The sequence below is a fragment of the Malus domestica genome, chromosome 05, assembly GCF_042453785.1.
Source record: "Malus domestica chromosome 05, GDT2T_hap1".
Taxonomy (NCBI): Eukaryota; Viridiplantae; Streptophyta; class Magnoliopsida; order Rosales; family Rosaceae; genus Malus; species Malus domestica.
This window is the reverse complement of record NC_091665.1, coordinates 30818495-30833958: the sequence shown is the minus strand read 5'-3', so window position 1 is coordinate 30833958 and position 15464 is coordinate 30818495. Positions and strand designations below refer to the sequence as shown.

At 43.8% G+C, this 15464-nt stretch overlaps 1 protein-coding gene and 1 pseudogene across 1 annotated transcript; one reads left to right on the top strand and one right to left on the bottom strand.

Moving 5' to 3' along the window:
• The first annotated feature begins 471 nt into the window (after positions 1–471).
• On the top strand, positions 472–13160 carry LOC103435947 (uncharacterized; annotated as a pseudogene).
• Positions 13161–13404: 244 nt separating this feature from the next.
• LOC114825135 (uncharacterized) lies at positions 13405–14517 on the bottom strand. The gene has a single exon (XM_029103501.1). It carries the CDS (start codon positions 14515–14517, stop codon positions 13405–13407), a length of 1113 nt encoding a protein of 370 aa, XP_028959334.1.
• Between the last annotated feature and the right edge of the window lie 947 nt (positions 14518–15464).

The following is a 15464-nucleotide window of genomic DNA, read 5'->3' as shown; positions in this document are numbered from 1 at the left end:
TAAAAAAAACTTGATGTACTAAATGTTGAAAACCACGAAACATGAGAGTAGTAAACAGAGTTTAACCCATAAAGTTATAACATGGTTTTTTTTATTAAAATAAACTTAGCCCAAGCCATTTTCATGAAAGTTCCCTAGTTTTAAATCATATATTGTAAATTATAATTTATTATGTGTATCAATATTGACTCGGAATACCATAATAAGAATATTCTATTTTAAAATCACTTTAGTTAACAATAATAAAAATTTTATTTTATGGGGTTGGAAAATAAGTTATTAATTAATCGATATCTAGTTAATAATTCAATCGCTTACAACCATAATATTTGGTTTAAAAAATTTAATGTCCGTAAAATTACCTTTTGGAATTATGTTGTAATGTTAAATTTTAGGGATTGGGTACCAAAGTACATTGGGCTTTAGAATTTGGGCTCAGTCCGAGAAACACAAAAATTGGGCTAGCCTACCAGCTATTTCTCCCGGTTAATGGCGGTGGAGCCTAGACGCATAAGCCTTTGTCGGAAAACACCAGAAAAACGTCGAAGTTTCAGCCATCGACGACGAAAAGAAGCAGAAGAAGGAGAAGAAGAAGAAGAAGAGGAACAGTGCCGTGAAGAGAGACAGAGACAAAGTCCAGTGGCGGACGACGAGGCGGAGATATACGACGGAATTAGGGCTGCGTTTCCTCTCTCATTCGGGAAGCAATCCAAGTCTCAAACCTCTCTCGAAGGCCATTCATAACACGACTCGTTCTTCCGTCACCAACAAATCTACGGAAAAACCTTCCTCAGACGCTGTCAAAACGAATGGCCTACCTTCTCTCTCCCCCTCAAACCTGGCTCAGCTCCCTCCGCACCCCCAAAAACCTTAACCCTGACCCCGTCTTTAACGAGAACGACGATGGCGATGCCATGGTTGGACCACCCCCTCCGCTGCCGCAGTCCGATCTTGGCGACGACGATGACGACGAGCGTGATATGATTGGACCACCGAGGCCGCCGGCGGGGTCCAGTAGGGACGACTCCGATTCCGATTCCGATTAGGAGGCGAATTTCGAGAACAGGTTTCGGATTCCGCTGAGCAATGAGATTGTTCTCAAGGGCCACACAAAAGTCGTTTCTGCCCTCGCCGACGATCACACTGGCTCTTGAGTTGTTTCCGGCAGCTACGACTACTCCGTGTGCATGTACGATTTCCAGGGAATGAATTCAAAGTTGCAGTCTTTCCGGCAGCTCGAGCCATCGGAAGGCCACCAAGTTCGAACCATCAGCTGGAGCCCCACAGCGGACCGGTTTCTCTGTGTTACGGGCTCAGCTACGGCAAAGGTAGTGCTCAATCCTTACAGTTCATCTTCCAGTTATTGTTTTGCATTATTTGATTTGGGTTTTGTGTATGGGGTGAGCTATCCACACACTTCTTTTTATTTCTCACCACTTCTTGTTATTTTTTATCTTTGATTTTCTTCGATTCATCCAATTTGACGGCCAAAATTTAGAAGGGTGTGTGAGAAATAAAAAGAGTGTGTGGATAACATACCCCTTTGTGTAATTGGGGTTGGTGTATGATAGGCAATTTGCATTGCTTATACCCTTTTCGATTTCGTGCAGATTTTGCAGATTTATGATCGTGATGGAATTACTCTGGGGGAGTTTGTCAAACGGGACATGTATATTCGTGATCTCAAGAACACCAAGGGCCAGATTTCGGGATTGACTTGTGGAGAGTGGAATCCGAAAAGTAAAGACACGATTTTGACTTTGTCCGAGGATGGATCGCTGCGTATTTGGGATGTCAATGACTTCAAAACTCAGAAATAGGTTCGATATTGTTTTTGATTTGCTTAAAAGTAATGTTTCGTTTGCCATGCATAACTAATCAACAACAACAACAACAACAACAAAGCCTTTTCCCACTAAGTGGGGTCGGCTATATGAATCCTAGAACGCCATTGCGCTCGGTTTTGTGTCATGTCCTCCGTTAGATCCAAGTACTCTAAGTCTTTTCTTAGAGTCTCTTCCAAAGTTTTCCTAGGTCTTCCTCTACCCCTTCGGCCCTGAACCTCTGTCCCGTAGTCACATCTTCGAACCGGAGCGTCAGTCGGCCTTCTTTGCACATGTCCAAATCACCGGAGCCGATTTTCTCTCATCTTTCCTACAATTTCGGCTACTCCTACTTTACCTCGGATATCCTCATTCCCAATCTTATCATTTCTCGTGTGCCCACACATCCCACGAAGCATCCTCATCTCCGCTACACCCATTTTGTGTACGTGTTGATGCTTCACCGCCCAACATTCTGTGCCATACAACATCGCTGGCCTTATTGCCGTCCTATAAAATTTTCCCTTGAGCTTCAGTGGCCTACGACGGTCACACAACACGCCGGATGCACTCTTACACTTCATCCATCCAGCTCGTATTCTATGGTTGAGATCTCCATCTAATTCTCCGTTCTCTTGCAAGATAGATCCTAGGTAGCGAAAACGGTCGCTTTTTGTGATCTTCGCTAGATTGCTCCGGTCATTAGTGTGGATAAGTATATAAATGGATAGAGATAGGAAAGCAAACACAAGATGTACGTGGTTCACCCAGATTGACTACGTCCACGGAATAGAAGAGTTCTCATTAATTGTGAAGGGTTTACACAAGTACATAGGTTCAAGCTCTCCTTTAGTGAGTACAAGTGAATGATTTATTACAAATGACATTAGGAAATATTATGGGAGAATGATCTCATAATCACGAAACTTCTAAGTATCGGAGTGTGGTGTCGTCTTGACTTGCCTTATCTGTCTCATAGGTAGATGTGGCATCTTCTCTGGAAGTACTCTTCCTCCATCCAGGGGTGGTATCTTTAACTGGTGGAGATGCACAAGGTAATGTATCAATTTCACTTGAAGCTTACTTGTAGTTTCAGGCTTGGTCAAGCGCGATACAAACCATGTAGTAGGAGTCCTCCAAGTCGCCGAGCTAGGGGGTCTGCTGAAAGAGGTGACAGACAAGGTAAGCAATCAGAGCTCCGACTGATTGTTCACCTTCTCCCCATCTTGCAGCAGCATGAAGGATAAAGAGAAGAAAAATGAGAAGAGATGATATGAGATACTTTTGCTTTTGAAGAAGTAACTTTCCACAGGCTTATTCTTGAACTGAGCTGAAGGGTTTTCTGGTTTCCTCCAGAGTATAAGGCCGACTGGAGAATTTGAGGGTCAAAACAAGTCCATCAAATCTAGAGTACGTTCCACCCTGCTGATATGGGATACTTTTGCTTTTGACAGAGTAATGGATGTATCGGCACGTGTGCTGTTACGCTTGTCTCCACATGCTTCCTTGTATCCTTCGCATTTGCCCTATCTGTTCCTCAAGCAGATGCGGAATCTTCCCTGGAAACATAAGATGTTGAAGATGAGTACTCGAGAGCAATGCCAGGTAAGTAATCAGGTAAGGGGTTCCAGGCAGTCAGTTCCTGGCTGGAAGCTTGATTCCAAGTGCTGACTGATTGCTCTCTTTCTCCTTGTCTTGCAGGTAAAAACAAGGCCAAAGGAAAAGACAGGGAAAAAGCATGATATGGGATACTCTTGCTTTTAACCCTGATGATATGAGATATTCTTGCTCTAGTATAGCTTGTTTGCAGAGGTATTATCGGGGGGAAAGAAAGCTGAATATTTCGAAAGGCTTCGTTGGGAGTGCCCTCTCAGATATGATGAAGGGTTGAGCATTTTTGCAGGTCTGCCTGTCCGTTGGGGATGGAGGTCAACATATATAGGAGTCTCCCTAACAACAAGTAGTAATGTTATTCCTTTACCCTGCTTGGTCATAGCACGGTAGTGGGAGCTGCCAGTTTCACATGTTTTAACTCTGTCAGAGCACTTTGAAAAAAGTGGTCTGTGGTATCTGGCTCTCGAGATTCGGAGAACGATGCCTCTTCAATTTTTGAGAAAGCAATCATGCTGGGGGTCTGGCTCTCGAGATTCGGAGAGCAGTGTCTCTTCGATTTTTGAGGAAGTAATCATGTTGGGAGTCTGGCTCTCGAGATTCGGAGGGCGGTGCCTCTTCGATTTTGGAGCAAGCAATCTTGTTGGGAGTGTTGTCTCGAATGTGAGTAAAGGTTGGGCATGTTTGCTAGTCTACCTTGCCACGAAGCACAAAGGTTGACACACAGGGACTTTCCAATTATCCAGCAATGGTACTGTTCCTTTACCCTCTCTTCGATTTTGAGAAAGTAGTCATGTTGGGAGTCTGGCTCTCGAGATTCGGAGGACGGTGCCTCTTCGATTTTGGAGCAAGCAATCTTGTTGGGAGTGTTTTCTCGAATGTGAGTAAAGGTTGGGCATGTTTGCTAGTCTACCTTACCACGAAGCACAGAGGTTGACACACAGGGACTTTCCAATTATCCAGCAGTGGTACTGTTCCTTTACCCTTGTGGGTAATAATATGGTAGCTAGACCTTCAAAATTTATGTGTCTAAACTTTGTTAGTGTTGTTTCTTTGCTATTCTTTTACCTTTCTTGGTCAGAGCGATGTAGTGGGAGCTGCAAGCTTCACGTGCTCAACTTTGGCAGAGAACTTTGGCAAAGTTATCTGTGGTACCCATGAGCTATTGTTGCGTGTGGGAAGTGGGTGATTGAACAGTAAGATTCATGTGCTTTCTACTTCACCAGAAGTCTTCGACAGAATGCCCATAATTTCTGCAAAGTTGAGTGTGCGTGTGACAGGTGCTGACAAGGCTAGAAAAGTAGGTGCCTCTTCGATTTCTGAGATCGGCCCTCGTGGTCTCTGAGCAGCCCAGCTTTTGAGAAAGCGAGCGCCTCTTCGATTGATTCGGAGAACGATGCCTCATCGATTTTTGAGAAAGCAATCATGCTGGGGGTCTGGCTCTCGAAGATTCGGGGAGCAGTCTCTTCGATTTTTGAGAAAGTAATCATGTTGGGAGTCTGGCTCTCGAGATTCGGAGGGCGGTGCCTCTTCGATTTTGGAGCAAGCAATCTTGTTGGGAGTGTTTTCTCGAATGTGAGTAAAGGTTGGGCATGTTTGCTAGTCTACCTTGCCACGAAGCACAGAGGTTGACACACACGGACTTTCCAATTATCCAGCAATGGTACTGTTCCTTTACCCTCTCTTCGATTTTTAAGAAAGTAGTCATGTTGGGAGTCTGGCTCTCGAGATTCGGAGGACGGTGCCTCTTCGATTTTGGAGCAAGCAATCTTATTGGGAGTGTTTTCTCGAATGTGAGTAAAGGTTGGGCATGTTTGCTAGTCTACCTTGCCACGAAGCACAGAGGTTGACACATAGGGACTTTCCAATTATCCAGCAGTGGTACTGTTCCTTTACCCTTGTGGGTAATAATATGGTAGCTAGACCTTCAAAATTTATGGGTCTAAACTTTGTTAGTGCTGTTTCTTTGTTATTCTTTTACCCTTCTTGGTCAGAGCGATGTAGTGGGAGCTGCAAGCTTCACGTGCTCAACTTTGGCAAAGTTATCTGTGGTACCCATGAGCTATTGTTGCGTGTGGGAAGTGGGTGATTGAACAGTAAGATTCATGTGTTTTCTACTTCCCCAGAAGTCATCGACAGAATGCCCATAATTTCCGCAAAGCTGAGTGTGCGTGTGACAGGTGCTGACAAGGCTGGAAAAGTAGGTGCCTCTTCGATTTCTGAGATCGGCCCTCGTGGTCTCTGGGTAGCCCAGCTTTTGAGAAAGCGAGCGCCTCTTCGATTTCTGAGATCGGCCTTCGTGGTCTTTGAGCAGCCCAACTTTTGAGAAAGCAAACGCCTCTTCGATTTCTGAGATCAACCCTCGTGATCTCTAAGCAGCCCAGCTTTTGAGAAAGCAAACGCCTCTTCGATTTCTGAGCAGGCGCCTCTTCGATTTCTGAAGCTCCGTCGAGTGCAGATTTTTATAGGGGCTGGCATTAAGTTCCAAAGCACACTTGAATCTCCACCAGTAGAAACTTCATTCTTGCACTTCTAAGATCTTGATTTGTCCGACCTCTTCTCTCTTCAACAACTTTGAAAATGTCTGGCCCCTCCGACCGTCGTTTTGACTTGAACCTTGTTGAAGAGGCAGCCCCGCCTTCTCCAGACAACATATGGCGCCCATCCTTCGTCTCCCCTACTGGTCCTCTTACCGTTGGGGATTCCGTGATGAAGAATGATATGACCGCTGCGGTGGTGTCCAGGAACCTTCTCACTCCCAAAGATGACAGACTACTTTCCAAACGGTCTGATGAGTTAGCTGTTAAGGATTCGCTGGCTCTCAGTGTTCAGTGTGCAGGTTCTGTGTCTAATATGGCCCAACGCCTATTTGCTCGAACCCGACAAGTTGAATCATTGGCGGCTGAAGTGATGAGTCTCAAACAGGAGATTAGAGGGCTCAAGCATGAGAATAAACAGTTGCACCGGCTCGCACATGACTATGCTACAAACATGAAGAGAAAGCTTGACCAGATGAAGGAAACTGATGGTCAGGTTTTACTTGATCATCAGAGATTTGTGGGTTTGTTCCAAAGGCATTTATTGCCTTCGTCTTCTGGGGCTGTACCGCGTAATGAAGCTCCAAATGATCAACCTCTGATGCCTCCTCCTTCTAGGGTTCTGTCCAGTACTGAGGCTCCAAATGATCCCCCTCCGGTGCCTTCTCTTTCTGGGGCTCTACCGACTGCTGAGACTTCTCCTAAGCAACCTTTATGAAGGCTCCCTCTTGTGTGTTTATTTTGACTCATGTATATGTACATATTTGTAGCTTATTGGGGATATCAATAAATAAGCTTTCCTTCATTTCAACGTACTGTGTTAAAAACACCAAAGCCTTATTCGCTAAGTTCTTTGAATTTTCTTTTGTTGAAGCTTGTATGTTGAAGCTTTCTGAGTGGAGCATGTAGGTTGGGGTAGTGTTCCCTTAATTTTCCGAGTGAGGAAAACTTCTCAATTGGAGACTTGGAAAATCCAAGTCACTGAGTGGGATCGGCTATATGAATCTTAGAACGCCATTGTGCTCGATCCTGTGTCATGTCCTTCGTTAGATCCAAGTACTCTAAGTCTTTTCTTAGAGTCTCTTCCAAAGTTTTCCTAGGTCTTCCTCTACCCCTTCGGCCCTGAACCTCTGTCCCATAGTCGCATCTTCTAATCGGAGCGTCAGTAGGCCTTCTTTGCACATGTCCAAACCACCGTAACCGATTTTCTCTCATCTTTCCTTCAATTTCGGCTACTCCTACTTTACCCCGGATATCCTCATTCCTAATCTTATCCTTTCTCGTGTGCCCACACATCCAACGAAGCATCCTCATCTCCGCTACACCCATTTTGTGTACGTGTTGATGTTTCACCGCCCAACATTCTGTGCCATACAGCATCGCCGGCCTTATTGCCGTCCTATAAAATTTTCCCTTGAGCTTCAGTGGCATACGGCGGTCACATAACACGCCGGATGCACTCTTCCACTTCATCCATCCAGCTTGTATTCTATGGTTGAGATCTCCATCTAATTCTCCGTTCTTTTGCAAGATAGATCCTAGGTAACGAAAACGGTCGCTCTTTGGTATTTCTTGATCTCCGATCCTCACCCCTAACTCGTTTTGGCCTCCATTTGCACTGAACTTGCACTCCATATATTCTGTCTTTGATCGGCTTAGGTGAAGACCTTTAGATTCCAACACTTCTCTCCAAAGGTTAAGCTTTGCATTTACCCCTTCCTGAGTTTCATCTATCAACACTATATCGTCTGCGAAAAGCATACACCAAGGAATATCATCTTGAATATGTCATGTTAACTCATCCATTACCAACGCAAAAAGGTAAGGACTTAAGGATGAGCCTTGATGTAATCCTACAGTTATGGGAAAGCTTTCGGTTTGTCCTTCATGAGTTCTTACGGCAGTCTTTGCTCCTTCATACATATCCTTTATAGCTTGGATATATGCTACTCGTACTTCTTTCTTCTCTAAAATCCTCCAAAGAATGTCTCTTGGGACCCTATCATACGCTTTTTCCAAATCTATAAAGACCATGTGTAAATCCTTTTTCCCATCTCTATATCTTTCCATCAATCTTCGTAAGAGATAGATTGCCTCCATGGTTGAGCGCCCTGGCATGAACCCGAATTGGTTGTCCGAAACCCGTGTCTCTTGCCTCAATCTATGCTCAATGACTCTCTCCCAGAGCTTCATTGTATGACTCATTAGCTTAATACCCCTATAGTTCATGCAATTTTGTACGTCGCCCTTATTCTTGTAGATAGGCACCAAAGTGCTCGTTCGCCACTCATTTGGCATCTTCTTCGTTTTCAAAATCCTATTGAAAAGGTCAGTGAGCCATGTTATACCTGTCTCTCCCAAAAGTTTCCACACTTCGATTGGTATATCGTCTGGGCCTATTGCTTTTTTATGCTTCATCTTCTTCAAAGCTACAACCACTTCTTCCTTCCGGATTCGACGATAAAAAGAGTAGTTTCTACACTCTTCTGAGTTACTTAACTCCCCTAAAGAAGCACTCATTTCATGTCCTTCATTGAAAAGATTATGAAAATAACCTCTCCATCTGTCTTTAACCGCGTTCTCTGTAGCAAGAACCTTTCCATCCTCATCCTTGATGCACCTCACTTGGTTTAGGTCCCTTGTCTTCTTTTCCCTTGCTCTAGATAGTTTATAGATATCCAACTCTCCTTCTTTGGTATCTAGTCGTTTATACATATCGTCGTAAGCCGCTAACTTAGCTTCTCTGACAGCTTTCTTCGCCTCTTGCTTCGCTTTTCTATACCTTTCACCATTTTCATCGGTCCTCTCCTTGTATAAGGCTTTACAACATTCCTTCTTAGCCTTCACCTTTGTTTGTACCTCCTCATTCCACCACCAAGATTCCTTTTGGTGTGGGGCAAAGCCCTTGGACTCTCCTAATACCTCTTTTGCTACTTTTCGGATACAACTAGCCATGGAATCCCACATTTGGCTAGCTTCCCCCTCTCTATCCCACACACATTGGGTGATTACCTTCTCTTTGAAAATGGCTTGTTTTTCTTCTTTTAGATTCCACCATCTAGTCCTTGGGCACTTCCAAGTCTTGTTCTTTTGTCTTACTCTTTTGATATGTACATCCATCACCAATAAGCGATGTTGATTAGCCACGCTCTCTCCTGGTATAACTTTGCAATCCTTACAAGTTATACGATCCCCTTTCCTCATTAGAAGAAAATCTATTTGTGTTTTTGACGACCCACTCTTGTAGGTGATCACATGTTCTTCTCTCTTCTTAAAAAAGGTGTTGGCTAAGAAGAGATCATATGCCATTGCAAAATCCAAGATGGCTTCCCCATCCTCGTTTCTCTCCCCAAAACCATGGCCACCATGAAAACCTCCATAGTTGCCTGTCTCCCTGCCCACGTGTCCATTTAAATCTCCTCCTATAAATAACTTCTCCGTCTGAGCAATTCCTTGCACCAAGTCTCCAAGGTCTTCCCAAAATTTCTCCTTCTAACTCGTATCCAACCCTACTTGAGGTGCGTACGCACTAATCACATTGATAAGTTCTTGTCCTATTACAATCTTGATTGCCATGATTCTATCTCCTATTCTCTTGACATCTACAACATCTTATACCAAGGTCTTGTCCACGATGATGCCAACACCGTTTCTCGTTCTATTTGTGCCCGAATACCAAAGTTTAAACCCTGAGTTTTCTAGATCCTTTGCCTTACTACCAACCCACTTAGTTTCTTGTAGGCACATAATATTTATCCTTCTCCTCACCATAACTTCCACTACTTCCATAGATTTTCCCGTTAAGGTTCCTATATTCCACGTTCCTAAACGCATTTTGCTCTCTTGAACTCTACCCTTCTGTCCTAGCTTCTTCACCCTCCCCCGTCTAATAGGATCAAAGTACTTCTTTTGTGTGTCCCGGGTAAAGTTGATAGGAGCATATGCTCCCAAACAACTTTGAGTGGAGTCGTTCGAAAAGAAGTTTCTATGGCCCCCTTGCTCATTTAACACTGCATCCGGGTGCCGATGGAGATACAGCGACCCTTGCTCACTTATCACTGTGCTCGGGCCACACAGCGCGCCACTTACGGGTGACGCCCTAGCTTTAGCGCGATTTTGTTCTGGATTCATTTTCATAAGGATTCGACGTGATCATGGAGTGCCGGCTGTCGACTACCTGACGCCCTCCCCCTCCTCCTTTATCCGGGCTTGGGACCGGCCATGTAAGACATAGGCGGAGTTGCATAACTAATCAAACATTGTTGAATTTGGAATTGCTTTATGTAATAGTGAATTGGATTACGAATCAAACATTGTTTGTATGTAATGTTAGATTGATTTCTAATGTTGAGACTTTGTTTTGCTTTTGTTATTGAGAATGCATATTACTGAACTTGATGTGTTAAGACTAAATTATGTTATATATCAATTAATAGGTAATCAAGCCAAAACTTGCTAGGCCTGGAAGAGTTCCGGTCACCACCTGTGCTTGGGATTGCGACGGAAAACGCATTGCTGGTGGTATAGGACATGGTTCTATACAGGTATTGGCTGGAATCTCTTACTTCAATAACCACAGTAGTGAATTAGCTCACAAATGGAAGTTTGCATTGGTTGGATAGATAGATTTATGTTGTTCACTGTTTGCATCAGCTCCTTCTCACATTACATGTATCATTCTGACAGGTATGGAACCTTAAGCCTGGATGGGGGAAGTAGGCCAGATATACACATCCAGAATAGTCATTCAGACGATATTACCGGGCTTAAATTTTCTGTGGATGGGAGAATTTTACTGTCAAGAAACCTTGATGGTACATTGAAGGTAATGAATTTCGTGTCTAAAGAGTATACTGCTATTTATTACCGGTCTAAGATGTGCTTCGTCGAGATTTATTCTGTCTGTTGTGTATTTCCCTACTAATTCCATAATGTGTACCAGGTTTGGGATTTGCGTCAGATGAAGGATCCTCTTAAGGCGTTTGAGGATCTCCCAAACAACTATGCCCAAACTAATTTAGCATTTAGTCCCGATGAGCAACTCTTCTTGACTGGAACGTCTATTGAAAGGGAAAGCACCACTGGAGGTTTGCTATGCTTCTTTGATCGAGGAAAACTTGAACTTGTTTCGAAGGTTGGGATATCCCCCACGTCCAGTGTTGTGCAGTGTGCCTGGCACCCAAAACTCAATCAGGTAATGCTCTCACTGATAACATGCTTTTTTAGTCCATCATTTTCCTGAACTGTTCTAGGGCGCACATTGATTATTTGGGAACCACACAATACATTCGTATGCATGCATGCACAATTTATGAAGAATGGAAATATACTCAAAAGTTACATAAATTAAAAAAAATGAAAAATCTTACATGCCTGTGTTTTTTAAATCTTTGCAACATCAGGAGATAAAAGCCAAGGAGGAATTCATGTGTTATATGATCCAACACTTAGAGCAGTTCCAGCGGGAACCCTCCCCCCAGGCTATTCACTGTTTAATCCAACCAGTGAACAGTAACTACCCTTAACGAACAGTTGCCTTTTGCATCTCCACCCCTACACTTGAATAGCCCTGACAATAAGTAAATAAAATAATAACATTTTTTTGCAACTTGCTCACGTCACTCCCCCTCTTTGCACTCATCTTTCTCACTTCTCTCCATTTATTTTGAAGTTCACCTCTCTCTCTCTAAACTCTCGACACTCTTACTCTCTCTAGAGCTCCGAGAGCTCTCACCCACTTTCCTCTTCAAAAATTAAACAAATCAAACTCCAAAACCATGAAACCTTAATCTCTGGGACTAAAGGATCCTAGCTATACCGTTGCATGCGTCATCGAACCATCACGGTGTAAACCGCCATTGAAACCGAGAACTTCAAGATCTGAAACTCGAACACAGGTGAGGTTCTCTATGAAAATCTTGTTTCATTATGTCTTAATGTTGTTTGGGACAAGATTTGTGGTGTTTTTCCAGTTCGAAACCAGATGTTTAACCCCCTGCAATTTCACTGAAACCTTGCCCAGTTTTTGGTCCCCTCCTCGAAGCAAACTCCGGCAAGTTGGTGGGTTCTGGAGCACTTGCTCAATTCGGCAAGGCGGTGGTGGTCACGAGACAGAGGCATTGGGGAGAGTCGTCGCAGTCGCCGCCGCCCATACACTGTGAGACAACGACGTCGTTCAAGAACCATGAAGGTTGAGGGAGAGAAAGGGAAGTCCCGTCCACCATGTGGCTGGCGTCGCCATCGCCCTGACGTCAGCCCACGTCAGACTACCTTCGGGCACTCGGGCTGGCACGAATCGACGAGCCTGGCGCTCGGGCCTGCTCGGGCTGTCTCGCCAGCCAACGCTAGGCTTCCTCCCTCGGGCAATCAAGCCTTGTTTCGCAGCCTGTCCCTCGAGCACGAGCTCCTGCTGGAGCTGCTCTTAGTGAAAGAGGAGCCCTCGTTTGTGTTGCGTGTGCCCCCAGGAAAAAGTTTATTGATGATTTTGAGGCAAAACCAGTGATTCACAACCCTCATGCTCTACCCTATTCAGAGATCAGCCAAGCCATAAGCGTGAGCGAGAGAAAGCACTGAAAGACCCACTGAAAGCCCATAAGCCCGAACTCCCCATGATGGGACCAGGTTTTGGTGGAAGAGTTGGCGCAAGTAAAGGAAGCTTATTGACCCAGTACCTCATGAAGGTAATGTTTTTCCCCCATAAAAATATTTATCTTTAGTTCCCGGATTTAATGTAACTGTAGAAAATATATATACTGATCCTTTGAGTCCCATCTCAGACGTGGATGGACGAACATCCAAGAGAAGCCATACTCAAGTATGCAGATGTTGCAGCAAAAGAGCGTAAGTACATTGCACCAGTCTATGCGCAAACCCAGCCTGAAACAGTTTTTGCAAAATCAGGCTCTGAGGATGAAGAGAAATGATCTGAGAAAGGTTGCCGTTACTAGAAAAGTTAATTCGCAGGCCATCGCCAACAGAAACAGAAGCAAATCCACCCCATATTTTGAACTTGTGCCTTGTGATTCGTCAAAACAGCTACAGAATCTATGACATAGAAATCTTCGAGTTTCAACTCGGAGTCATTGTACAATGAAGCATTTAGAACTTGAGAAATTGTAACTTGATTTTCATAAACGTAGACAGTACAATTTAATGGATTGTTAATGGAAAAAGAAAATTCATGCTACAATTTTTACTGAAGAGGGCCCTAATTCTGTTGTCTCGTTATTCAAGCGTTGTGACATTAGTTTTGTTACATATTTTGGGAACCAAAGGAACCAGTCAAACAAACCGTACGTTAGAAATTATAGAGCAATCTAACATGCCTTTAATTTCCAAAAATTAATAAAGAACAAAAGTCTAACATGCTTTTGTTTTTGGACATGTTTGCAACATTAGGCCGGATTTGTCATGCTCAAAATAACCTACATTTCCTAATCACTGACAACTAGTTTTTCATCACCAATCTTATAATCATAGTCTCGGTGACTGAACACAAAAACCTTCCGAACCATTTGCTCCGGCTTCAAATTCTCATTCACAGCCACTTCCAAAATCAAATCAAACAGACTGCCAAAATCACGATACGGGTTGATCGGATTCAATAACCTCCTAACGAATTCGCACCCGTACCTAACGTCCTTGCCTGATATCAAATGCATCTCAGGGCAAGAACCGTGACTGACCACTTTCCCTTTCCATGGCTCTTCACTCAATTCAGACACCAAAAGTCCCAAAGCAATGGGGACCTCGTCCTTTAATGTCAAGTTGATGATGTCACATACAGCCAAGCAGTTGTTCATCTTGCCTTGCTTTTTGAAGTCCTCCACCATTGCTATCCACTGAAGCTCAGCCACTACCCCAACATTCCAGTGATGTATATTGCGTATGATCTCATGTGGCAGCAAAGCATCTGCCACGATCTTCGTCTTGCCAGATTTCACCTCCTCCAAATACTTGTGAACCACACGGCTTCTATCCTCTTCTTCTTCTACTGGCGGATCATTTCTGGGGTCATAGAAGGCCTTGTCTAAGGGCATCAAAACCTCATTCGTGAGGCGTTGTAGGACCATGTCGACATAATCTGCCTCCGCAGCATCACCTTGGCATTCCGCTCGTGGGAAAAACTTCTTTGCAATGCTTTCACGCATCTTCGTGGTGCTATAGGCCTGGGCGTACAGTTCACAATCGGAATTGCAACTTAACGCAGCCTCGCTTATGGACGTGCGGCGGCCACCATCATTAGTATCAGATTGCTTCAAATTTTCAATATCAGACTTCAGGTGCTGCATAAAAAGATCCAAAATCCGGTCGTGCAAAAATTGATAGTCCGCGTACCTTAAAACTGATAATTCAGGATCTTGGCCTTCTAGAAGCAGGTGCAGAATCCGGACGGTGTCACTAAAGCACCCGAACGACAGGGTAAACGTGGGTGTGATGTTGGACGCTAGGGTTTTGGGGTGGTGTTGGTGTAGCCAACACGCCGCGGTGTAGAACGCTTCTCTGTAGGCTTTTCCAACGTGATAGGCTTCTCCATCCACGTCCATTAATATTTTGTGTTGTAGCAGGTTCCAGATGAGCTTCACGGCGGTTAGGGGATTGTGGGATCAGGCCAGCGGGAGCAGCCGCTTCAATGTGCTAAAGGAGGGTTTGACAACATTGTAAAAAAGATCAAGACAGGGGTTTTCGATATTTTTCGGCTTGGCTGTTGCTGCTTGTCTGTTGAAATTGGCAACCATCATTCTCTCATATCTAGGTAGTTGAGCTCTGTTGAAACTGGACCCAAAAATCTTCTTGTATAATTATGAGGAGCCGACGCCAAAAATCTTGTCGTAAGTTGTGAATACTACTGTTGACATGGTTTCTGTTTGCTGCTTTGGCAAACCACAGGATTTTGGCCATGTTTGCTCCCATGATCACTGTAATGACGAATTCAAAAAGAAACAGTGGTTAAAACCCTATCCTGTTTATTTTCTTACCTAGCTTTTTATATATGCGGTTGAGAGAAGTGAGCTCCGGGAGGAAGAGGGTCTAGGTTTTAAATCGATCCGACATAATTGTTAGTGTTTGATAGAGTTAATTCTAAGGAAGAAGAGGAGATGAATTGTTTAGGAAGAAAAACAGGGAGAGAAGAACGTGGTTGTTTCTTCTTCTGCAAAGTCACAGAGGAATAACTTTGTTTTCATTAATTGTCTCTCTATCTCTTGCACACAACTTGCAAAGAGAGATATAAAGCTTTTACAAAGCTGAGCCGGATCAATACAATTAAAATAAATCTCAGCCACTCATTTAGCTAATAGCTAAGATCATCACACATGACACTCATGGCCTTTTATATCTATATACCCTCTCACTTAGTATTTAACATAGGTGCATACACATATTAACATCACAACTTATTTTTAATCAGCTTTAGACTTATACTTCAACACTCCCATTTAAGTCCAAAGCTGATATGACTCCTAGCTTGTCTCTGAGATAGTTAAACCTTTCT